The sequence below is a fragment of the Lagopus leucura genome, unplaced genomic scaffold, assembly GCF_019238085.1.
Source record: "Lagopus leucura isolate 7727_CA_CO unplaced genomic scaffold, USGS_WTPT01 Super-Scaffold_797, whole genome shotgun sequence".
In the NCBI taxonomy this organism is placed as follows: Eukaryota; Metazoa; Chordata; class Aves; order Galliformes; family Phasianidae; genus Lagopus; species Lagopus leucura.
Window position 1 is genome coordinate 2,465,985 of NW_024962259.1, and position 24,690 is coordinate 2,490,674.

The following is a 24,690-nucleotide window of genomic DNA, read 5'->3' on the forward strand; positions in this document are numbered from 1 at the left end:
TCTTCCTTTGTTAATAATGAATTCAACCACCACTGCTCAGTCAATATGAAGTGCTTACGGGCTGTCCAGCTGTACTTTTAACACATGCTAGATTGCTTTGACCTGAGGTGAACTTGAGGGCTGGAAACATCACCCGGCTCCCAAAAGCCAGATTATATTTAAGCACAAAAGAAATAACCTCACTAACTCACCAGACAGGGCCCCTAGACATCACCCACTCCATAGGAGAGCTGCCGTAAGAGAGCAAAATACTTTCCAGCTCAGCATTTGTGGTGCCTGCAGAACACACAGCTCATCACCTGGATGTGTGTAACCATTCCTCTGTGTGCAGCACATGGCAAAGTGGAAATGGAGGGAGCTGGTCTAAGATGCCCTTTTCTTTGGAGATTCAGGAATGCACCACTGTAGAGTTATTAAGCAAACAGGAAAGAAGGTTTGGGAAGGTTTGATCCTTGGTGTTGCAGACTTCTGGAGTGAGCCAACAAGTCTCTCAGAGCGCCTTGACTTCCCTGTCTACAAGGCAAAAGCGATGTAGCTGTGCCTTCATGGCCCTGCACAGTGAGTGCTGGGTAGCAGTCACAGAGCATGACAGGGTGATAACTACAACAACAAAGTGCAATTAGCAAGCCACAAGGCCAAGCAGTACAGGGAGAACGTGAACACAGATGGCCTTCTGCCAAGGTTTCACATAGAGAAACTAATCAGCCTTTCCAAAACCAAAGCCAGTGACGACTGGGACAAGGGCCCATCAGCCAGACACCACAAAGAACTCCTGCCCTTACCTCCCTGACTGTAGAATTTCAGATCCTGGTCCAAGCAACTACCGATATACAGCAGACTAAGCAAAGCCTGCATTCAGAGACCCCAGGAAATTCTTTCCCTGCTGGGAAAGCCTATCATGCTCAGGCAAGTACCCAAAATCCACGTTTCCACCACCAAGAACATTTTTAAATGCAGCTCTCTTCCTTCTCCTTCCTATGTCTGTGGGATTCTGAATGCAAGTCCTCCAGAGACACAGAGAGGAGAGAGCCAAGATGCACTCACAGGGCCTGCTGAATCAGCTTTCAGTCTTCTGCTGCCTCAAAGACCCACCACTCTGAGCAACCCTGTTGCCGTGCTCCAGATCAGCCTCCTGGCAGAACACGCACAGGAATCAGCCTCCAGCCTGAGCTGGGAAATTACAAAGCCTTCAAGCCACCCAGAACTAAATTATTCAAAATAGGCCACTGTGCTGGCTTTGAAACCAAAGCCACACCCTAAAAAGAAGCCAGGGTAAACAGAAGCTCCATTATCAGCAACACTGATGAGGAAGACGACGTAGCACTAAAAGTGAGGGAGATAATTACATGATTAATGAGATGGCACGGATGGCAGGAGATGCCCTCCATTCTGCCACAAGACTTCATGCAGAAAGATGTGTTTATAGACTCAGCCTTCTCCAGCTCTGCTTCTTCCTCTTCTATTATTTATGTAACTGCATTAAGACTAATGGAAAGAAGCCGAGGCACTCTGAAACAATTTTATTTATTTATTTTTAGATGGAAATATGGTTTTTAATCTTGACCCTGGGCTGGTCATATTGCACATTTTGTTGGATAGACATCCTCAACCAATGCAACAGGCCAGGCAAGCAGGGCAGCTTACAGCTCAGTCTTGAAAGTCATAAATCTTACATCACCAGTCCAGCCCTGCTGACTAACTGGACAACCACAGGCCAAATCTCCACATAGCTTTGTCTTTGCATGCTTTGCTGGTCTAGGTTCTAACATTTCCAACAACAACAAACAGCCCAAATACAGACTTTAGAAGAAATAAGCAAAGATACAGGTTAACAACCATAATTAGAGAGCTAGCGTAATTGAGAGAATAGAAGTCACATTCCTCAGCAATAGAAAACTTAAAGTGACTCAACTCCCCAACCCCAGAACTACAACAGCTGAAAACAAAGGAGAAAACAAGGCAGGATGGAGAGACAGGAAAACCAGACTGAAAATGACATTTAGGACATGGCAATACTTCTCTGATTCATGCATCATTCTTGCAACGCTGGGAAGTGGGAAGAGCCTTCTCACCTGCAAGAGAGAAATCTTCCTCAAACAGTCCCACTGGGGATTAATTAGCCCACCAAGAGAGATGAACTTCTAGCAGACCATCCTCATAGAGCTTGCTGCAGACTGCTGCAGATTGGATGGTCACAGAAAAAGGAGAGCACAGACACAAAAGGAGGACTGGGGAAGAGGCAGGAGGAGAGGGCAGCCCAGGCAGGCTGAGAGGAAGCCCAGATGAATGGAGAAAGCAGGCAGGGATGTGAATGAGCAAAAAGGTGATGAATGGTAAGGAAGGCACAGAGCTTTACATAGGGCAGAGAGCAAAGACAGGCCTGAATGGAAAGAGTGAAAGATGCTGCTTGAATGGAAGGGGGAAGAGGGAGGAGAAATGAGGCAGAGAGAGAGCAGAGCAGCACACAGTTAAACACTGCAAACAGAATAGCTTCCCACACAGACTTGACAAGGCCTTAAAGAGAGGGAGACAAGTAACACAGCATGAACTTTAATCCAGGAGCAGAAAAGCTGCCTGGAGCAGACAGTGTTACCATCGTCTACCCCTGCATAATCCCTCCACCATCAGACACCTTCTTTGCCCCCAGTCAGCAGATTCTCATGAACCCAGCACAACTCAAACAGCAGCCACCAAAGGCCAAACAGCCCCCATCAAAAGGGGCTGTAGCAAAACTGAGCCACTGACGTGGAAATAGCTGGTGGGATAAAGCAGCAAGATAATTACAAGGATCAACCCAACAGATGCAAGTGTAACGCTATCCAACTACATACAGTTTGCATGTGCAACACAGAAACACTGCTTATCATCTGTGTTGTCTACAGAGCTTCCCACCAATTTCTAACACCAGAATAATGTTTTCAAAACAAAACTTTTCCAGGTAAAATTTGGAGATTTCAGTCATGCCAAGACTTTCCCGTGAATCTGCCTTAGCTTTCAACACTGATCATTTGGAGGGAATTCCCTCAAATTCCATAAGGTCAATATAGTGGGCAATACCATTTTTAAAGTTTTTCATTAGAAAATTGTCATTTGTGTTTAGGTAATGTGAACCCAGGGCAGTGGCCTAATTCACCCAAGGATGCAGGAGACTTAAAACATGACTGTAGATGAAATGAGTTGTTTCTGCTCCAGCCACCGCCATGTAGCACTCCTACCTAGTAACAGACTAGTAAAAATTGGAAATTGCCAAACATTCATGGGGGGATTTTTAAGTAGGGTTTAAAACAGACAAAAGGTCAAAGCACTCCCAGGAAGTACATTGAGGTTGATGATATCTACAAATGAGATGTCCAAGTGAGTCTCTTGGAAACAGCAGGGACGTGAGGCTGATGTGTGTTTGCACAGGAATACACAAGCATACAGCAGTGCAAGAGTTTGTAGAAAGGATGCTCTGGCAAGCTTTGAACATTGCAGCTTCACAGGACAGTTGAGCCCATGAAGAAATGTAATTGCGAACAGAAGAGTGTCTTAGTTTTCTATCTATTAGCCTGGGTACTAGCACATCACATTACATACAGCACTAGGCAGGAGGGTGAGAAAATATGAATAATTCTCAATTTAATGAAAGGAATGTGAGCTGCGCAGCTGCTGCAGTTCAAGCAAGCTCTAACAGCACCAGCCATTGCTTTGGGTCAAAAGATCATACCAGTTCAGCCTGCTTCCTGATTTGCACTCCATCCCAGCTGCCTTCCTCTCCCTTTAGTGCCTGCCTGCAGGAACGGCTAGCTCTCTGGAAGAAATCCAAACACAGGCAGGAGAGGTTACAAGTACTGTGGGGAATGACAACACAAGGCAGTTCACTATTTAGTCTAGAAGCATTCAAACAGGGTCAGCATCTACTAAAAACAAATGCTTACATACATAAATACTATGCAGAAGAAAGATTTCTTAGTTGGGACATTCAGGAGCTCAGGCATGCTGGAGGTTGCTGGAATCTACATCTCTGGGAAGTTGCAGCTGTTACCTCTGAATCAGACAGACTTTGCTGCCAGCAGCTAGTGACTGACAAGTCATTCCCTTCCAGAAAGGGCTGCTGCAGCATCCATGAAGGAAGGAACCAAACTGCCCCCCTCCCCCCAACCCACATCCAGATGGAATTCTAGCTCTTTCCTGCTCCCCAGATCTAAGTGTCCCATATCAGACAGCCAAGGCAAAAACACTACCACAGGCTAGTCAATCCTTTTACAGGACAATTAACTCAGGACAGTTGCAATGACTCCCTGACAATGTTGGTCTTTGTATAAGTCAACAGTAAATACAGACTGAGATGTTTTGTAAGGGTGGAGGGCAAGAGAAGGGCTGAGAGGACAGTGATGATAGTCCTGTCTAAAAGCAGTAATGCTCTTGGAAGTGCGGAGCTGATGGGCAAGGAAGGAGGCAGATACTGCAAATAAAAATCATTGATTGGAAGTCTGAAAAATACTCAGGGAAGCATAGCCATACAACAGATCCATGGAGCTGTCTCCCCACTTTACAACCTTCATTCTACAAAAAGAGAAACTTTCGTAGCGTTTATCCAGCTAAGGCTCTCAGTCCACAGAGTTCGGGCATCTCAGAAGAGCTTCTGCAGAGCCAAATCTGGACATGACACAAACACCTCACCCAGAGCATCCACACACCCAGCCCTGCAATGACAGCTCTGGGTTACCTCAGCGCTTTTCAGCCTCACGAATCTCATACAAGCGCTCTATTGTTGTAGCCTTCCAGGGCCCGTGTAGCAGCCACGGAAGAAACCTAAACAAAAAGTCATCAGCCCCTGAAATCCTGTCATACAAACAAGACTCTTCCCACCCACTGCCACAGAGACTGAAAGGAGAGGGACTGAACCCCCCTGCCCACCCCTGCCTGGTGGTCTTTTTGTTCCGTGACCTTCCCCTGCACAAACACAACCCCACAACAATCAGACAGGCAACAGAATGCGGCAGTGCCGGCTTTCCCAGCCCTTCAAGGCAAGCTGAGGAGGGAAAGGAGGGAGAGCTGGGGAAAGCCGAAAGGACACGGGGATGAAGAACACCTGGGCAATGAAATAACAAAAAGTGTTACAATTCCTACTTCACAGTTCGGTAAGAACACCTTTAATGAAAGAAATAAAAGAGACGCTATCTCAAAGAGCTTAAAATGACAGAGGAATACAAGCCAGTGGGATTTTCATATAATAATAATAATAATTCAACATTTCTAAACTCTGTGTATAACTTTCAACATTACCCCCAAGAAGCCCTAAAAATTGAGCCCCTTGTTGCAAACTCTGCTGGTTTTACTCATTTGTCTTTGAGATTTAAATTTACAGATGTATTAGACGTAAGGTGCCTTCAGGCCCCACAGTGTCCTTGCAAGGAAACAGATTCAGTCTGCTTAATGGTAGGACATACATCCCCTTTGGGAAAGGACAAGAGATCCCAAGGCCTGGTTAGGAGCAGATCAGAAAACCAACAGAGCAAGAGGAAAGCTCCTATCTTCTGAAATGTCAGCGGATTCACCCAGCATTTTGTGCGTGTAAAGGAAAAGGCAGACTCCACAGGAAAGCAAACCAAATAAAGCAAAAAGAAATATATTCTCTCAAGGCTTGGATTCAATGAGCTTAGTGGGGCCTTCAGCTGTGCTTCAGGGCATTGGAAATAAAGGCTAAGTACTTTTAGAAGTGCAGGAGCCTGTGCTTTCTGAGATCCTGGCAGCCAAAGTGGTAACAGAAAGCAAGCAAAGCTGCAGGAAAGCACTTGTGTGATTCACAGACATATTGCCCCCTAGGGAGCATGTTACAGTAAGAAATGACATCTCAACTACTGCCCCTGCCCCACAGTGCTGTTATCATTACCCACATCCTTGATCAAAGCACTGCAATTGCACAGTAGAAAACCACCCAATGATGCAGGTATGACAACACTTCCATGGGGTGATGCAGCTGAAGTAAAGAGAGTCTTGTAGAGCCACACAGCTGCTGCACGAGGCCACATCTCAGCAGCTGGCTGCAGTGAGGGGAGTGGAGCTGCAACCAGTTCTTGCCTGTGACCTAATGTGAACTGGAGTAACTGGAAGAGCAGCAGCAATGAGCCTGCACACAACTGGCAAACTGCCCTCTGCAAGGAGACCGCCCCTCGTCAATCCAGTCCAGCCTTAATCCCCTGTGGAAGCGCCCCATCAGCACCATGCTAAGAGGCAATCTTTCAAGCCAGATGCTAACAATTAACGATAGCAAAGATGAGGAATGAGAGGATGGATGGAAAATGAATACAACCAGGTTCTGCTCATCACAGTGAAAGTCTTGGAGGAGCTGGACAGGAGACGTACATGTAAGATTTTTCGTGTTGTTTAGCCCCACAGTAACCACTACATATAGACATGCACTGGACAGTAACTACACTGCACCTGCAGCAACAGATGTGAGGCAGTGACAGTCTCACTATTTCTTCTCATTTGAAAGGAAGTACCATGGCCCAGCTGTACAGCTGCTCTGGGATCTGCATTACTTCTGTCCCACACAGGATAAACACAACCCTGCCACTGGTACGAGATGTGAACTGTGAGTCTGAGTATTTCCCCATCAGAGAGGGAAGAAGTGTGCTTTTCATTCAGCTCTTCCTATGTACAGATATTTCAGCAGAAGCCATCTTCAAAAATAGGGTTACTCAGGCAATAGCAGAACTTCAGCACAGTTACCATGCAATCTACCACAGCTACCAACCCATAGCAGACTGCAAATCCCTGCTGCCTCCACCCAAAGCTTGGTGCTTCGCTAATTAAAATAACCATAGAAACCATGGGGAAAAAGGAATATCCAGACTTGAATGATCTTTCCCCTTGCCACAGCTCTGCAGTGCAGATCACAACATTCTCTGCATATTTGCTGCTTCCAATCCTCGTCCCAGGTTGGCAATAAGAGATGAAGAGCTGAAGTGTTTGTGTCTCAGAGCTCAGGGAAAAGCGAGAAGCAGCAATGATTTCAGAGTGCACCTCTCAACATCACCACATTATTCACGTGCTTGAAAACTGAAATTTATCACATAAACACTTTCCCAGTGTTGGCGTATGCTGTGTTTGCTTTAATAAAATCCTCAAAAGAAAACAAATATTTCCACACCTTCACGCTTAAAGAAACACTAAAAAAAATAAAATAAAATCAGGAAAAGTCCTTACCCTTCTGAAATTAGTAATGAAATCAGCACGGGGCCCAAAGGAAGCAAAGGGGCAGCCCTTCAGAAGGGCCGTGATTTTGTCTTGTGTTTAAAACCCCACAGTGGCAGATCCATAAAGACCAACAGAATCCTTTCAGTCACGTACATCCCACCATGGAAGCATAAAACTTGTCTTTTCCTGAAGAACGGTTTATGAACACATGAACACATCTCCAAGGACTTATTCCTATGGACACCATGAATCTGAACTGCGATGCTCTGTTTTCAAATATTGGGTTTCACATTTTCACAGCTTCTTTGGAATGACATTTGATACACAAACGGTGTAAGTGATACTCACAGATACAACAGCCACTCCTCTATAACCATATGGCCTCTCTATCAGCATTGCTTTCATAGCAAATATAGCCTGAGCCACTGAATCCAAACAAGAGATATTTAGGCTACTTAAAAATTCAAGCATGCCATTGCCATGCAACATTAAATGCATTCATTTCTACAAGCATCAAATTCTACCTATTAATGGATCAGCCATCCTTTGCAGCTCCCAATTTACATATCCAGCCTGCAAGCTGCTGAGGGGCCACTGGGTGTGAAATACATTAATACATTAAATCAGAAAAGAAGAAACTAAGCTCATCATAATTCAACTTAATGGTCACATTTTCTTCATATGAAGCACCACCAAGTCCATGACTTACAAACACACAGCCCATGAAGGCACCCCAGATGCAATGGGAGACTGAACACCCCAGAGATTGTAAATGCAATACATGCAGTACACAACCGAAATGCATCCAAGTTCCATGCATCCTACATCCACCAGGTCACTAAAGCTTATGCCACTGCATACTAAAGAAGACAGTTTACCTGGACATATTTTACAACCCTAGACAAACTCTCAGCTCTTTTGCCAAACCAGACATTATCATCCTTAACATAACAGCTCTTTTAATCTTGCAACAGCTAAAGTAGTGCTGGTACATCTATTCTTTGTCATGGTTCAGAGCAGTGATCTGATATCACACCTACAATTCACTTATTTTTTTTTGTGCACAGCTATATGGAAACAGATGAAAGAGCAGCACACGCACCTTCTATCATCCTACATAGGTGAATGAGCCTCTCCAGTGTCCAACTCAAGGCAATTACAGCTACAGCAAAAAGAAAGATTTCTATTTCAAGTCTGTTGAAATAAAAGTCAGCAGAGGGATGGACATGGGATAAACGTCATGTAAAAACATTCTCCTTTTTCTTAACTGGGCACCATGCAGTTATGCAGCACCTGGGGGAGTGAGGGGCAATCACAAATCCAGCCTCTTGTTAGGTCTGTAGCAGCCTGTCCTCCACTGTAACAGGATACGATCAGTGATCTTATTCTCTGCTCCAACTTGTGAAACTAATTGAACTGACACTGGAGAATGAGCTCTGAAGTCCTTGAAGGAGGCCCACTGCAGTGCTGAATAAGGACAATTCCCAACAGCCCACAGCCACTGCTACGATACAAGCAAAAACAAAAGCAAAATCAAAAAATGTACAGTGCAGAATAATCAAGCCCTGATTTGTAACTAAAATGTTCAGAGAAAGGAAACTGAATATGGAAGGTTAATGCAGAGTTTCATCAGGAGTCTTTCCCAAAAGTGACAGAACTGCAGCCAGCAATCAGGTGCTCCTTGGTCCAGCACCCAGGCTGCTGGGTGAGACCCACATCTTGTTCACTCAGGCAATCTCACAGGCATCAGCTACAGAAAATCTGCAGAAAGGAAGGGCAGAATTAGGTGAGCAGTGGGAAGAAGCAAACACCACTCATTCATTCATAGGCCTTCCTACTCTAATTTGTTGCCTGCCTCAGACGTCACAGCGATAAGCACCTGTTTCAGAAAACAGCAAAAAAAACTCTGCATGTAATCCAATCAAGACACACAATAAAGTCACAGAGGTTGATCAGATCTGAGACATTAGGTCTCTTTCTGTTACTTCTGAGAGACATATCTGGTGTGCAATACCAGTGAGATGAAGATCAGGCTGAAACACCCACTTGATCTAATGAGCCCCAAAATCCCAACGTTTTCCCTTCCTATAGGAAGTTTTCTCCTTCCTATAGGTATGGAGTTTTACAGCAATCAGCCAAGAAGCCTGTCAGGAGAAAACTACATTTAATACTCTGGGTTTGAAACAGAACATTTCTGAGTAAAAATAGCTCCCTTTTTCACTGTCTGCCAGATCTGGGAGGGAGGTGAAAATCTACAGGGACTTGATTTGATGTGTGAAAAAGCAGTATTCTATAGCAGTGAGTATGCACACACTTCTTTTAGGTCAAATAATAGCTCTGCAATAACACTCAGCTTGGAGGAGAAAACCAAAGCTTGGGATAGATGCACGCTATCTGGCACTGAGTGCCATGACAATCCAAATGCATCCATCAGAAAAAGAAGGGAAAGCTTGTAAATATTTTTTAAACTCTCATCACCTCCCAGTTTTTTCTTTGAGATGCATTCTTTCAAATTCCATGTATCTGCTCCGGGATTGGCAATCGTGACAATTATCTTACCAAAACATGAGAAAAAGATGTTCTGTCAGTATGAGATCTAGACACAGAACTGGCCAGCACACAACTCCTTCCCCCAGGAAGGGAGAAACCACCTTCACCCAGGTAGATGCAGACAGACCCCCTCATCCACACCTGTGTAGGGGTGCAGCAGAGAGATGCTGTACTTCACACACCATACTACATGCTTGGTCATTAAATACAGGTTTGTAAGCCTATAAAGTCACTGTTGCTTGCAAGTGCAGAGTAATTTTTTGCATGAACTAGCTTGTTTTGTGGTAGGCCCAAAATTTAATTAGTTTTCTCAGTTTTATTACTCCACATGGTCAAATAACAGCCTGGAGCTACCAGTCAGCTGGAACTGCATAAGGTCCAGAAAATTCTTACTTTGCTTTTCAGGACTGTTTACTATAGCCATAAATCAGCAGCTAGCAAATGACTTTTTGCTCCAGCTCTTCTTGGCCACCAGCACCAATCCTAAATGATCCCATAAATCAATGCAGCAAGGGCAACTCTCAGCTCTGGGGCCACAGAGGGAATAAGGTTGGAAGATCTGTTTCAAACACACTGCTATCCTTTGAGAGATAGTCCAGCTATCATCACCTTGGGAGAAGCCACCCCGTGCTGTGGAAGGCAGTTACTGCAGCAGAAGGCTCCAGTCAGGTGAAGAACACACAGACCAGCCAGCACAGCACAGCCTTTGGGCAGGTTGACTGAACAGCACTGCAGTAGTCACCCTGAAGGTGGGATGTCCAACAATTCCTTCAGAGGCCTGGGACCCTTCTCACACTTGTTTCCAAGTGCTCCACTAGACCAATTCAGAGCACACAGGGTGAAGTTTTCCAGTAGTTTTTGTCAAACTTCCCATTTTCCACCTCAGAGCACATTGATCCTTGCTCTATCAAGCAGTAAGCATGGAGGAAATGGCTCACTGGCTGCAGGCTGCCATCAGCAAGCAGTTCCACCACAATTAAACATCACAAACAAGCATGTTACACAAAACAAGGCCTTCATCATCACTGCTGCCTAATTGTGAAGGATCACAGAAGGTTCTTCCTTGGAGAACAGCTCCTTGAAGAAGTGTGTAAGGTGTGATGGCAGTCACAAACAGCTTTGCTTCCAACCACCTCGCTTATTTTTCCCTCGTGCAACTCAGGGAACTCCAGGGTATGCACTGCTTACAGAGGATGTCAAGTATCAAAGAACACGAAGAACAGCTCCTAGGGGGAAGATTGATCTTGCTTGTTTAACATCAGTTTCATACATCATTACTCTTCTCACCAGCAACACAGGGTCACTGCAGACAGCTGTTCCTAAGCAACAGGAACATATACTAAGAATACATACATCCTCTGCATCTTGCCAGTGCTGGGAATTTAATATTTAGAGCTGAACGAACTCCAGGTCCACGTGAGATTTCTGTGCATTCTATTTGTAATTGCACAGCACTGAGAACAACCTACTGGCTCTGTTAATTAGTATCTGCTAAACAAGGTCACGTCCAGAGATCTACAACTCTTCACTGCTTTGTGTTTTTCAAACACGGAAGACAAGTTGCTATCGGGAAGTTCTGTGTTGATCCCGGAGCAGCTGATGAGACAGCAGCAGCAGCCTTTGCATAAGACAGCCCAAGGCAAAATGTCACTCTCAAGGCAGCTCTACTCCGACAGAACACGCCATAAGTAAATAAATAAGATCAAATCCACTCAAATACACACACACACAAACGCTTTACTGACTCAGAATTACCAGGTAGCTGCTGGAAGGATGCAGCATGCAGGACACACATGTAGGAGACAAGGGTATCCAAAGGAGCTTCAGGGAGCTGAGCAGCCACATTCCAGGGAGAGCTTTGGAAGAGCTCAGCCCATCACTGGACTTTAGCTATTTGGTTTCAAGGTGTGTTGGCACCAAGATGATTTCAGGCCAACACATTGTAGGATACCTAATAAGGTGACAGAGAGAGATCACAGCTTCCTTGGCTGCTGCCAAACTCAAACATGCTCAATGCTGCATTTAATTTGCAAGTGTGCCCAGGTATATTTGTGCTCACTGCAAATAAACGAAGGTAACAAGAACATCATACTTCCTACCACACACTTTCCAGGTCTGGTAGAGAGTAAGTTTAAAAGGCCTGTAAATGCCAAGGCATAAATGCTGATGGCTTGGAAAAGCACCTCCAAACTGTTTCAACTTGCTGGGCAGCTGGGTTTGTTCCTCAGGAGACAGGATGATCTCTTCCTCCTCTCTCCCTTCCATCATAACAGAGCACATAGCTAGAGCACAATGCACCAGCTGATTTGCAGAAAGGCATCAATCCAGTCTGTGTTTACAGTTTTTTTTACCCTCCTTTCCTTTTAAACACGAAGGCTTAAATGTTCTGTTTGCTTCAGTGATTTTCTGTGTGCAACACAGGATTGGAGAACAATGCATTAGCAAAGATCTATGTGCCTAAAACCCATCCAGCACATTCAGCTGGAATGGCAAAACGCAGCTACCGCAGCCTCTCACTGCAGCTGGGATCAGGGATACAACAGCCTGAATGCAGCTTGCTGTGCCCCTCAGATGCTACTCTCCAACACACAGGTTTTCAGGAAGCTCAGACAGCAAAGGTACACAAATGTGTAATGAGTAGGAAACCTCCGAGGCTTTTACAAATCTAGAGACATCAAGCTGCCAGTAACTCACGAGCTGCGTAAGACTGACTCAGCCTCCATGTGCTTTTCAGTGTGTTTCTAAAGACTCCTTAAAACATTTCAGGAGGTGCCTCATTCTACCAACACAAGCCTCACTGTGCTGCATTTCCTGCACTGCTGATGTCTGGTTCACACTGATGGCTTTCACTTCCAGCTTCATGCTCAAGGCTATCAAGCAAAGCCAGCTGTCAGCATACAGGCTGGTGGGGACTGCAGAGAGGAGTATCCCAGCAGCCAGGGAAAGGGGAGGTGGTGTGGCTGATCACAAACCATTCATGCTGCAGGGATTACTACCAAGCTCAGGGGCTGGCTGGTGTTCACTGTGCAGTGGTATTGGAACACGAAGCAGGAAGTTGGGGAATTTTTGCTGCTCACCCTGCGAGAAGTGGGAAGATTAATGATCTCCAGGTAGCTTTCTCATGCTGAGCAATCACTCCAGGCTATCATGGCTAAAAGCCAGATCTTGGCATGAGCCCCGAAGTGTTGGGAGATTGCCATCCATCGTAACAACACTGGGGACAGAAACAGGCTGATCTAGATAGGGTAAAATACAAAGCATTACTCAGCAGAAGTATTCACTGCTCAGTGCCTCAGTTTCTCTCCTTGACTGAAGGGAAGGTAAGTTCCCATCTCCCCTTTCCTGGGGACTGTTGCATTCAAAACAGCAGAAGGCAGCAAGGGGCAGACAATCCAGACAGCATCAGCAAACCAATCTCCTTCAGCACAACCAGATCCTCTATTACCAGCCCATTCTACCCTTCAAGTCTGTCCATAAGGCAATGAATTTGAAGGGAATCTTTTTTTTCCTAACCCCATAACCCAAAATGAAGGAGTCAAAGGGTTAATGCTGCATGACAAAGGTCAGCGCAGTTTGGGGAGGGAGGAGAAAGGCAAGCATTGTGGTCACAGACAGCAGCTCCCTGCACCCTAAATGCCACTTGAGAAATGTAAAGTGATGGCATTGCTCAGAAAAGAAGGGCCTGAGAGCCCCTGCCTAAATCCCAGGGCTTTATCATTCATAAAAGCCCAGCCCCTTGAGCCATTAATCGTGTGCTCCATGGCTGGCCCCTCAAAGAGCAGCAGATGACACATGCCCAGCTGCCATTGCAGCCCCTCCTCAAGGTAGCAGGGCAGAGGCAGGTGCACCCCAGCGCCCTCTGCTCGAGACTAATCTATTCTCCCTCCTTGTCCTCTGCCTTTCATCTCCTCCAGCAGCCCACGCTGACAACTGTAAATGAGATTAGACTTCAAGGCGTGGGGCAGATGCAGAACCCCCTCTGTGCATTGCCAAGAGACCCTTGTAAAGTGTCTTTCCCCTTTACAATGCACAGCTTGGTGGAGGGGGGAAAAGGGAGAAAGCTTCTAGTCACATTCATAGACATGTCCAATAAGCAGACAAGGCAGACCCTGGTGCTAATCTGTTGTCATACTGTACAGTCTTTCCATCAGCACCTCTGATTCTCCCATCCATATTAGAGTCAAAGTTTATTACTTTGTCTCATTTCCTATTTCTAGTTCCTGTAACCTCCTCTTTGCAGCACCATGCTGCTCAGATGCAGACAATGATGGGCTCAAATCTAGAGAGCAGAAGTCCAAAATCCAGGTAACGACTTGAAGGTAGCACATGACTCCCACCCACACTGCTGCTCACACAGACATCGTTTCCTATTCCCCATCTTGCAGTTTCTCCTCTGCCTGCTCCCAGTGAGCCACACCAACCAGCAAAGCAAAAGAAAGTGGTAAAATCACCAGGCACAAACCTACAGGGAGCTTCCAGCCTCAGCCACAGCCCTCAGCCTGCAACAGCAGCCAGGGAAACTCCTCAAAGGGAAGTGGGATGTTTAGTTCAACAGCGTCCCAGTAAACAAGCTGGAATTTCTTTCATAGCATGGGAAATAGTTCAGCTGTGTTAAAGACTATCCTGAGAAAAGGGGCATGGTTAAAATAAAAGATCATCAAGTTCAACATCATTCCCTTTCTTAGTTACCACCAACCACAATCACAGCTGGCCTGGTTTTATGGATTGCTTTTTGCAATTTCAGTCATGCAGGAACCAGCCCTGGATTTAAGGAGGCTGCAAAGGCAGCGTATTTTCAAGAACATTTTAATGCTTTAGAGGCTGTGACAGAGCAGGTTCAGCTGCACCCACTGCTGGTAGTGTCAGCAACTGAACCTTTCCTGACAAGCACACGCCTGGTCCAGAATCATGCAGCTTCATTTCTGAGCTCAACTTTTCCATTAGCTGCCCACACAGACTGGGTAACTTGGCATCTCTCTGCATTCCCCATAAACTCTGTTCATCTGTTGCCATCACACCCACGTGCAAGTCTCAGGACATAATCCAGGATTCCTAAAGCAGCTGCAACAAAAACACAGCCTGGATTGACAAGCAGTAGAATCAAGGTGCTGTGCCAGAGAGGAGGGTCTTTAGGGAGAGCTGCGTGTGGGGCTATTTAAAACAAGTTTGTTGTCATGACTACATGCCAAGGTACGGGTGAGAAGAAGTGAGAACTCCAAGATGAGGGCTGATAATATAAATTCACCCTTGAAGTCACAGCAACCATGGGGATGAGACAGAGATGACAAGAGCTCTTGGCATCTAAAGCAGCTAAAAGCCACCTCTAGAAGGCAGTTTGGTCCTAATAAGGAACACCATCATCTCAGATAGTCCCTTTTACCCAGTATGGCCAAAGGCTGCATAATACCAATTAGCTACAGTATTCTCTAAAGCAGGGACACCGGGGGACACAGAGTCAAAGCAGGGCACCCAAGGCCTTAGAAAGGACATAGCAAAGCAGGAGCAATCACCCAGCTTGGATTCAAACAGGACATGCATGCAAGGGAATTAACGAGGGATCTTAGTAGCGCACAGAAGTATGAAACTGCCAGGACCAGCTACTGGGATTGTCTCACTTTTGAGATTATCTGAAGATGAGCAAAAGAGAACGTCTTTGGCCACTGAAGAATGCAATACAAGTGGCCGTGGAGAACAGAGAAAGGCAATGCCTTGCTCTGCTCAGAGCCTGGATTCCACACAGACTGTGGTGTGCTCAGTGACAGTGCAGGCTCTGCAGAAGGCAGCAGATGCAGAGTTAATGTGTGTGTGGGGGTGGAGGGTGTTTATGAGCACAATAAATAAATGTATGAAACCCTATAAAAGTTCCCATATAAAAGTGAGTTAGAGCTGCTCGAGGGCCATGGCCTCATAATAAAAAATGCATCTCTTCAGCATGGCACGAAGCAGCAGCTGTACTGTAACCTTCCGGCTGCAGCACTGGAAAGCTGCCTGCCTGCCAGCTCTCAAACTCCTGGGTGAAGTCTTGGCCCCCCCCCCCCCCCCCCCCCCAAAGGCTCTGAATTCTGTTCTGGGGAGGGCTTCTTTGAACATCAAAGCTCAGGAAGCAGAGCTGGACCTGCCAGTTTGCTAAATCTTAGTTTTTACTTCTTAAAAAGATGCAACCTGGCAGGAGATTGTGGCTTCAGTCACTGACAGCTCCCAGTGTGACAGAACAGAACTGGATCAAAACAAATAGAAAAATTCTTCCAGAAGTCAGTGTCTTTTGCTTCCCCTCCAAAACAAATAGGGAAAAGCACAGCTTTAAGGCTGAGCAGCAATATTCACCCAAAAGTTCTGAGTTTTTAATTGAAGATGATGAGAGGGGAGGGTCAAAACCACCACCAAAATCCTTTACGTTTTATATGTCTAAACAGAAAACTACTTTTTTGTAAAGTAATTTGTAAAAAAAAAATAAAAAGCTGTAATAGTAATTTCATTCTCACCGCTGTCAAGAGCAAGGACAGGGAATTGCTGACCTCTCCTTTGCACTGTTTACCATCACACGAAATCATCCTGGAAACAAGAGACTTGCAGACTCCCAGCCTGAGCATTCCCAACTGCTCCAGCACTTTGCCCAGGGTCTTCTCTTGTTCTGCTGGGAGGTGCTGAATGCAGAAGCCCCACCTGAACAGGTGACTTAAACTGTGGTCCCAGCCCACAAGTCACACTTGCACAGGGCACATAAATCTTTGGCCATTCCTTTCCACCCGAAACACATTTAAGGCCAGGCTACATCTCCCAGCAGAGCCGCAACAAGACTGTCCTCATGTTTCACACAGATGCCAGTTAGAGCTAAACAAAACATTCTCCTCTCCTACCATCACAGAGCTGCTGAGATAGCAACCTTGTTCCACGACAAACAGCATCCTGTAATTCACTGCAGGGCTAATTGCATTGCAGAGCTGATATTGCTCTCCAGGAAGACGTCAGCTCCTCGGCTTTGCCCATGGGCAACAAGGACCTTATTGATGCATTCAGGACTCACAACCAGCAGTCACAGGTTGCATTCTCTTTGGTAACAAAGCCTTACAGACAAGGCTTAGAATTCCACTGCAGTCCTAATTGAAACATAGCTAATTATCAGAGTCCTGTCTTTGCAACCCAAAAAAAAAAAAAAAAGACATCTACTATTCAGACAAGTCCAGGGGGAAATTACCCATTCCTTCCTTTGAGCCTGAGGTAGGTACCAGCCAAGATCCCCATCCCACAAGGACTCAATGACTTCAAAGGATGCTTGTAGAATCAGACTCCAAATTAGGTCCAACTCTAGAGACAGGAGAGAATTCCAAGTGGCTGCAGCAAACATTCAGCTCAGATCACAAACAGTTTGTCTCGAACCCACGTTTGGAGTAGCAGCATTTCCTACGAGCCCCGGCAAATTCAAATACACCACACAACTTAGGTGTGAACAACAATTATAGCAACCTAATTCCTCACTGCCAGTTGCTTGAATGAGCAACATCAAATGTGCTGCAGTCCAGATGCATGGATTAGCAGCTGGTCACAGCTAAGCAGATACAAACACGCACTCACCAGAACTAGTTTCTGGCTGGATGATAACAAGACCCCCAAGGAACCAAGAACATTCTTTTGCAGAGACTGCACGGCAGCCTTCAGCTCTGTAGTTCAGCCATACAGAAGCAAGATTGCTGCCTTTTAATGCAGGGACAAAAACCCATCAGAACTTCAGCAATGCCAGGACAATGCCAGCATCACAGTAAGTTCACTTACAGAAGACCACAGAAGTTTATGACACCCAGAGTGTGCTGCAGTTTAGAAGCGAGTCAACCCTAGAAAAATCCTTCAGTTTATAGCTGCTTCACATTTCAGCCTGGCAGATGGAAGGAACACCAGAAAGCAAACATGTCAGTTAAAGCAGCTAAAAGCATAATTTACAAACTGGAATCTGCAGCCCAAATTCTCAGCAGCTCTAACTCAGAGCTCTGCAGAGCTGTGTGCATTTCACATGGCTGCAGGTTGGAGCCACAGTACTTATCTGATATGACCACAGCCTTTGGTAGAAAAGCAGATATTTTGTTTATCCTGTAGAAGTTAAAAGTAGCAGGTCCTTCACTGGAACAAATAGATGTAATCCTGCACGAGTCAATTTAGAAACTAGGGAACCTTTTTAAATAATAAAGTGCTGATTTTACAGCACTGGTCCCTGTTTGCCAGTCTCAAAGAGAGGAGATCCTTTCACCCAGTGAGCAAAGTGAGTGCAATGCTCAGAGCACCTGCTGCAGCAGCTCTGCTCAGAGCTGTGCTGAGAGGGTGGTCAGGCTGGGCCCACTTCTGTAGCTGGCAGCTCTGATGAGGAACAGAGAGGAAGGCCCAAAGCAGTAATGATGATAATGACTTGCATGCTGGGAACTGGGAACACGGAGCTCCTAGACGGTATGTTAAAAGCACACAAAATCTAGTACAGAGGAAATTAAGTGAGGGTTACACTCTTTGCTCACAAGACAGAGACAATACATCAGTTGTTCACATACCTGATCAAACAGAGCTTTCCAGTGCTGAGAGGCAAAGCATAAAGGGAGGAAAAAGAACAAAAAGGTATAAGAGCAACGACATTAATATGCAGTAAACTGTAGAAATATATTCTCCAGAGAAATAACCTAATGATTTAGTGCCATTTCCAATATCCTTCTTCATCCCAGAACCACCTACCCTTCCGGGGGGAGGAGGCAGGGGAATCTACCAACCACAGGGAGTAGAGTTTTCATTTACAAATCCAAATTAAGAAGAACTCAGAACATTCATGTGTTAATTCTGTTTTCTTCTGCTTTGTCTACTTGCAAGCAAGTAAGGAATAAAAGGCTTTTTATCCACCAGGATCAAGACAGCTTGGTGTATGCTGAGGGGAGGGAGGAGTCGGCAATGCTTTTACAGATCCCTGTGGCCCAGCACTGACCCTCAGACTGCCCCGTCTGGTTCTGAGCCTCGTCCTCTGCCTGCTGCTAACTCTGGCAAGGATTTGCTGCAAGGCCTTTGACAACCCATCAGGTCTCAGAATAACATCTGTGCACATCAAAAAATAGGTAATACTTCTAGTACAAGGTGGAAGGGCAGAAGGATGGAGAGAATCTATTACACAGATTTATCCCCATAGCTTCTGGACCAGATCTGTCTTAAAGGCTGTGCGTAGCAAGAAGATCCATTTCAATGCAGACTACTATGTGAACACTCCACAAGTTCTCTTCACTAGGGAACAGAAAGAACAAGCTGATGACTGGCTCCACTTTATGCACTGCACAAAGACCAGTGCCACACCACCTCCTACCCCATCACTGCTGCCTCACAGTGCCAGGAATACAGGAAATTCCTAGTGAAGTGCTTAACGCTTATCTCCTGGATTTTCATTCTATGACTCTATGATTTGGGGTCAGAAGAGAAAACATTCCATGGAGCAAGTGACCTGGGTAACTGCTGGTTTGTATTCCCCACAAACCTGCGTGTTCTCAGTTCTCCTTGCCTGAAGTGCTGTTCAGCACAACACTTTGTTGCTGCCTCACTCAGCTTCCCAGAAAACCAAAATGAGAAAATTAACAAACATGAGACTCACATAAGCAAATCTCCTCACTAGGATACATGCAACACAAAGCTGTGGTGAGAGTGGTATCCAGTTCTCTTAAGAATATTTTCTTTCCCTTGGTAGGCTGATCTAAAGCAGAACTGGCTGGAGAGACAGTGGGGTATCAGGACACTGAATTCCATTTAATCAGTTCAGCTGTTGGCTCCCACCTTCCCCATATCCCCATCCCTTTATAAACTCCCATTCATCATCATAAATCAGCCCAGCACTTTAAAGAGAACATTTTGGGACTGCTTGAATCCTGGCCTTGTGAAATGCTGCTCTGAGAGCTGTAATGACATCACAGCTGAGCTCTCACATGCTGTCAAGGCTGTAACAGCCAAACATCCACTGTGTAATATTTCTGTGGCTAACAACACACAAAGAGCCAACCTTGTGTCAGCAAGGCCAAGCAGAAGAGCTCACATCAAAGTCTCAAATGTAATAACAGAAAATCAGCCCCAAGTCAGGTCTCAGGGAAGCACACTCCCAGCACAGAGCAGTCTGAATTTTCAGGGATGATGCTCTGCAGCCTGCTTGTTTCAGCAGGAAATCCTTGGCTGTGGAGAAGGAGGGCATTTACACCGCTTCCTGCTCTTCTGACTTGCAGATGATACACGATACCTCAAGTTTCTGCCATATCATCTATTGCCAGGTCTCAGCAGCTTCCCACAAGCAATGCAACTGCAGGCTCTAGCTATGCTTCCTGCAGTCAACAAAATAAGGTACAAGAGTCAAATAACAATGCAGATCCCAAAGTAAGTAACACTGCGAACTGGATCAGACCCAAGCAGTCCTACCTCAAGGTCAAGCAGCATGTCAGCAGCAGAACTAGGATGACAATCTAGATTTCACTGAGGAGAGCTCGCAGCCTACTGAGCCAGGACCCCAATCCTGCCAGGCTCTCAACCCTTCACTTCTCCTGGACACAAAAGCACAACAGTTCTCATAGAATAAAAGGTCACAAGAATCAGGATTTGGAAACATGTTCATTGAAAGCTTCTCGAAAGCCATCCTTCCCTATGAAAACGACATATTCCCTTGATCAGGCATGCTCCACTGCCAGCTGTCTGGCAGTTCTGTAGCAGAGGACAAACTGCAGTACGTTTTCTTCTGAACGTTCAGCACTAAGAAATACAGCCTGGGGAAAGCAGCTCCAGCAGGCAAGTGTACTTCCTCTGCTGCCCTCTGGGAGGAAAATTCAGCAACCAAATTCTAAGGGGCTGGGGGATCAGGAGTCAGCACTGCCCCTAACAGCTCCATGCGGGTTCCACTAGCAACATCATAAAAGTAGAGGGAAAAGAAGATGTGCCATTGCCGGAAGCTTAAATTACAAGCGTTGCTTTCACCCAATGCAAGGTCCTAGAGACAGCCCACCAGAAAGACATGCAGTATCACTGCCTCATCCTCCTGTAGGCAGGCACAGAGCCTGAGCTTATCTCTGCAGGCTGAGCAGACACTTGCCAGAGTTTGCTGGGAGGGAGAGCTGCAAACAGTCCTAGGATGCACCAGGAATGCAGGATCTGTTCACATACGTGTTCCCCCTCTCTCCCCCCTCCCCCCCAGACAGGTGCAGAGCGAGCTCCTGCCTCTGGCAGATGCAGAACGACCAGCTCAGCTCTGCAGGCTCTGCTGCTCTGCCCGGCAGGAGCTGATTCAAAGCATGCAGAAGTACTCGGTGTCCTTCTAGGCTGGGTGAGCAGAGACAGAATGGTACCAAATTAACCCATCTTCAGGTGCAATCGGAGCCCTGAGGGTGAAGGGAGGTTGTCGAATTGGGGGAAAAACTTCCTTCTCTGTTGCTGGGGAGCTGGAAGAGGAAACGGGGAGTGCTCACATCAGTCACCTCCGAGAGGCTGAGACTCTGAAAAAGCCCTCCGTGCCCAGGAAGCCCCTCAAGCCAAGGCAGCAGCCCCTCTCCTGCCTCCAGAGACGCCTCCGCGTGCAGCCCCGCTCCCCCTGCCCGCAGCCCGGCAGCCGCAGCTCACTCGGGGCTGCGTCTCCCACCGGCGCGGCTCCGGGCGGGCGGGGGGTCCGGGCGGCCAGGACACCGCAGCCGGGGCTTTCCGGGCCGGACGGGGAGGAGGAGGACGGCTTTCCATGACGGGGACGATTGCCGGAGTCCGCATTCGCCGGCGGCGAGGGGAGAACGGGGCAGGGAGCGGCGGGGATGGAGCCGGCGTCTTTACCTTGCCCTAGAGGGTCACCGGCCCTATTCCTCCCCCCGGCCCGGACTTCATTTATAAATAGCTTGAGCCGATTAGCCGGGCCCGGAGGAAAGGGGTGAAGACATTGAGCAAAGGAAACTTACATCCTCTGCGGCCATAGGTAGGACATCCTCGGAGTCGAGCACCTCGATTTCTTCCGCTTCTGAGCCGGCAGCCACAGCAGGGGAAGAGCTGGCGTGAGGTTCCGGCAGCCTGTCTCCCATGCTTGGAAACGGTCCCCCTCCAGCCCCCGCCTCCCCCCTTCTCCTCGGATCCTTAAAGAAATTAAACCTAGCTGCCGCTTGGCAAACTTTCAAGCGCAGCCGAGCCTGCCTTCATGACTCCCGCAGCCGGGAGGGGAGGAAATCCTCCATCCAGGGAACATCCAATTAGAGCGGGCAGAACGGGCAGGCGGCATCCCGGCGGCCGGCTCCGGACGGGGCAGGTGGTGACCCCTCCCCGCGCCGACTTGACCGGCTCGCCTCCTCCCGCCCCCGCGGCCGGGCGCCGTCCCCAGCCCCGGGCACGGCCCCGCGGAGCGACCGGGGGGAGCCGCGCGGCGCCGGGGGCTTCGAGAGGCAGAGCCCGGGAGCGCGGCGGAGGACGCGGGCGGGGCGGCGGCGAGGAGGAGGAGGAGGAGGAGGAGGAGGAGAGGTACGGGAGCACCGCGGGGAGCCCCGCCGGTCCCGTTTCCAGATGCCGGCCGGGCGGCTCCGTGCGCCCTCGGTCTCGCTGAGCAAGTGCGGGCAGGCGGCGAGGCGTGCGGGGTTACGGCGGCTTTTTAAACCTAACTTCTGCTGCCCGGGGATGCTCGCGATTCGGGCTCGGTGCGGCTTTTTTAATCCTTCACCGTAATTATTTGTCCCTATACGTTAAGATGGGCGTCTTAATCATCTGGAGCCTGGATGAGGAACTTGAGGAATGCCCTGACGGAAGGCAGAAATACAGCAGTTTTAGCTTCTTCCAATCGAGCACGGGAATAGCAGGTTGGTGGGGGCAGGGCGGCAAGCCGGGCTGATGCTGCCGCTGCTTTGCGCCGTGCTGGCAGGCAGAGGAGCACGGGGCCGAGGGGAGAGGATCCAGAGCCTCAGGCCAACACTGTGTGACACGGGAGTTCTAATAGCAGGTCGCACAGACCTCAGCCACAAGGACAGAACCAAGTGAGAATTCCTTCTTTTCTTTACAGATTTGTTTAGAAGGCAGCCAGCAACAAGAAAAGCTAAATAATAATGAGTGAATGCAGATAGAATACCTCTAGAGGTGCAATAGGATCTTCCATCCAGCAGCAGCACACAGCAGAGATTCCCTCTTCCGTCCACAGCTGCCAAAAGCTCCATGCTGTGTATCACTTTTGATCTAGGTCAAATTAGTCCCACGCTGTGATGGGAAACCCAGCAGGCCTGGGTGCTCAGCTGTGAGCCACGGCACCCAAACCACGCAGCAGGGAGGAGCACAACCCTGCAGAAGGCAAAGGCCCAGCTGGGCTGATGCTGCTGGGCAGCTGTCCAGAGCCCCTCCAATCTGCCCTCCAAAATCTAAGGGCAGGCCACCAAACCCAGCACTTGAGAAGCACCAGCCCTCGTAAAACACCATCCCTGCCAAAATATTCCAGGCCATGAACAGCTATTATAAAGACAATCTCTTTTTGATTAAAAACTTAAACCTCATCAAAACTCCAAAACAGATGGATGGGAAAAAAAAATGCACTATGCCAGCAGAAAGAAGCAGCAATCATTTAAAGATGTCTTTAGGGAGGAAGGAGGAGAGTTTTAGAAGTAAAGAGAATAAATGAGATGTATTTCAGGGGTAACAGGTTCCACGCAGCTGGGACTGCCGTGTCAAGAGCCCTCTATTCCAGGAGCTAGCAGGAAAACACTAACCATGAGATCTAACATAAACACAGTAAACAGCAGGGAGAGCTGCAAAAGCCTTACCTTAACACCAACTTCCCATTAAATTGGAAAACTGCTTCGAAATTATAAGTTCATTTTTCTTCTGTAAGGAATGTTTCATTCTAGTGCCAATGAATGCTTTGGGTTTTTTGGTTGTTGTTTTTTTTTTTTTTTGTCTTTTTTTTTTTTTCTTCCCAGGGAAATATCTCTGCACACTGCACATACGAGCCGGTGCTGTGCTATAATTGTCACAGAAAGGAAATTAACAGTATTCTAATGAGGAGTTTTGTTACAGACAAATGATCGTCTTCCAAGTCTGTGCGAGCCTCTTAATTTAGACTGTCATTTCTCCCCACTGCATACCCTGGTGATTCTACCTTGGAAAACAGTAATTGCTAGAGACACCAGGGAGCTGTGGGCCAACACAGAGCAGATGCAAACAACACAGAAGGGTTACAGAAGGAATTCAGAGAGACGAAGCTTGAGATAATAGACCTCAGTACATGATCATATTCAGTTATATGGGCAATCCTTGATATGCCTCATACTGCAAACAAAATGTAGATACGGGTCCTTCCTGCATGGGAAGTGGCTAAAAAGGTCAACTAATGAATATGCAATGTGAAAGCCCTCAAAGGGTCGAGCCAACATCTGCCAGCCAAGCCTCCCAAAACAAATCAAAACAGTTGGTTCATGGGTCCTTTTTCCACCCAAAGAAGCCCCAAAGGGCTTTTACAAAACTGCACAGCTCTCGCAGTTGAAAACAAATGGAGGAATCTATGCAGCTTGAGGACTGCATCGGAGCTCAGACAGAGACCTAAACCTGGGAGGCTACTTCTGAAGCAAAATGCACTATTTAGGATCAGAAGCCAAAAGCACTGCACCCGAGCAAGAAGGTAGATAGCACTTACGGAGTTACAGCTGGATCGAGCCAGTCAGATTAACACATTCAGACTCATGAGGATCTATAAGGACCACAGGCTGTATGAACTGTGCCCAGAAGGTAACAGGGACAGAGGGTGCTTTGATTGAGGACATCAGCCTCACATTTTAGGGTTAATGTGAATCAGACCATATGACCTGACTTACAGCATCTGCCTCATTCGTGAATGCCTTCCCTCCTGAAGAAACAGTGAGCAAAAACGAGCTCCAGTCCCTTCTATCAGATCAGCCCCACAGTGTTTAAGATGTCTTTGCACCTCTTGGGATCACAACACACACAGATGGCTTCATTCCAAATTAA

General features: G+C 47.1%; 1 protein-coding gene across 1 annotated transcript in view; it reads right to left on the reverse strand.

Moving 5' to 3' along the window:
• The window catches only part of RHBDL3 (rhomboid like 3), a 44,363-nt gene extending 22,584 nt beyond the window's left edge, over positions 1 to 21,779 (reverse strand). Inside the window, exons 1-2 of the mRNA XM_042865339.1 lie at positions 21,660 to 21,779; positions 18,267 to 18,290 (exon numbers count right to left, since the gene is read on the reverse strand). Coding sequence (XP_042721273.1) covers positions 18,267 to 18,290; positions 21,660 to 21,779 — 144 coding nt within the window. The remainder of the gene's footprint in view (positions 1 to 18,266; positions 18,291 to 21,659) is intronic.
• Between the last annotated feature and the right edge of the window lie 2,911 nt (positions 21,780 to 24,690).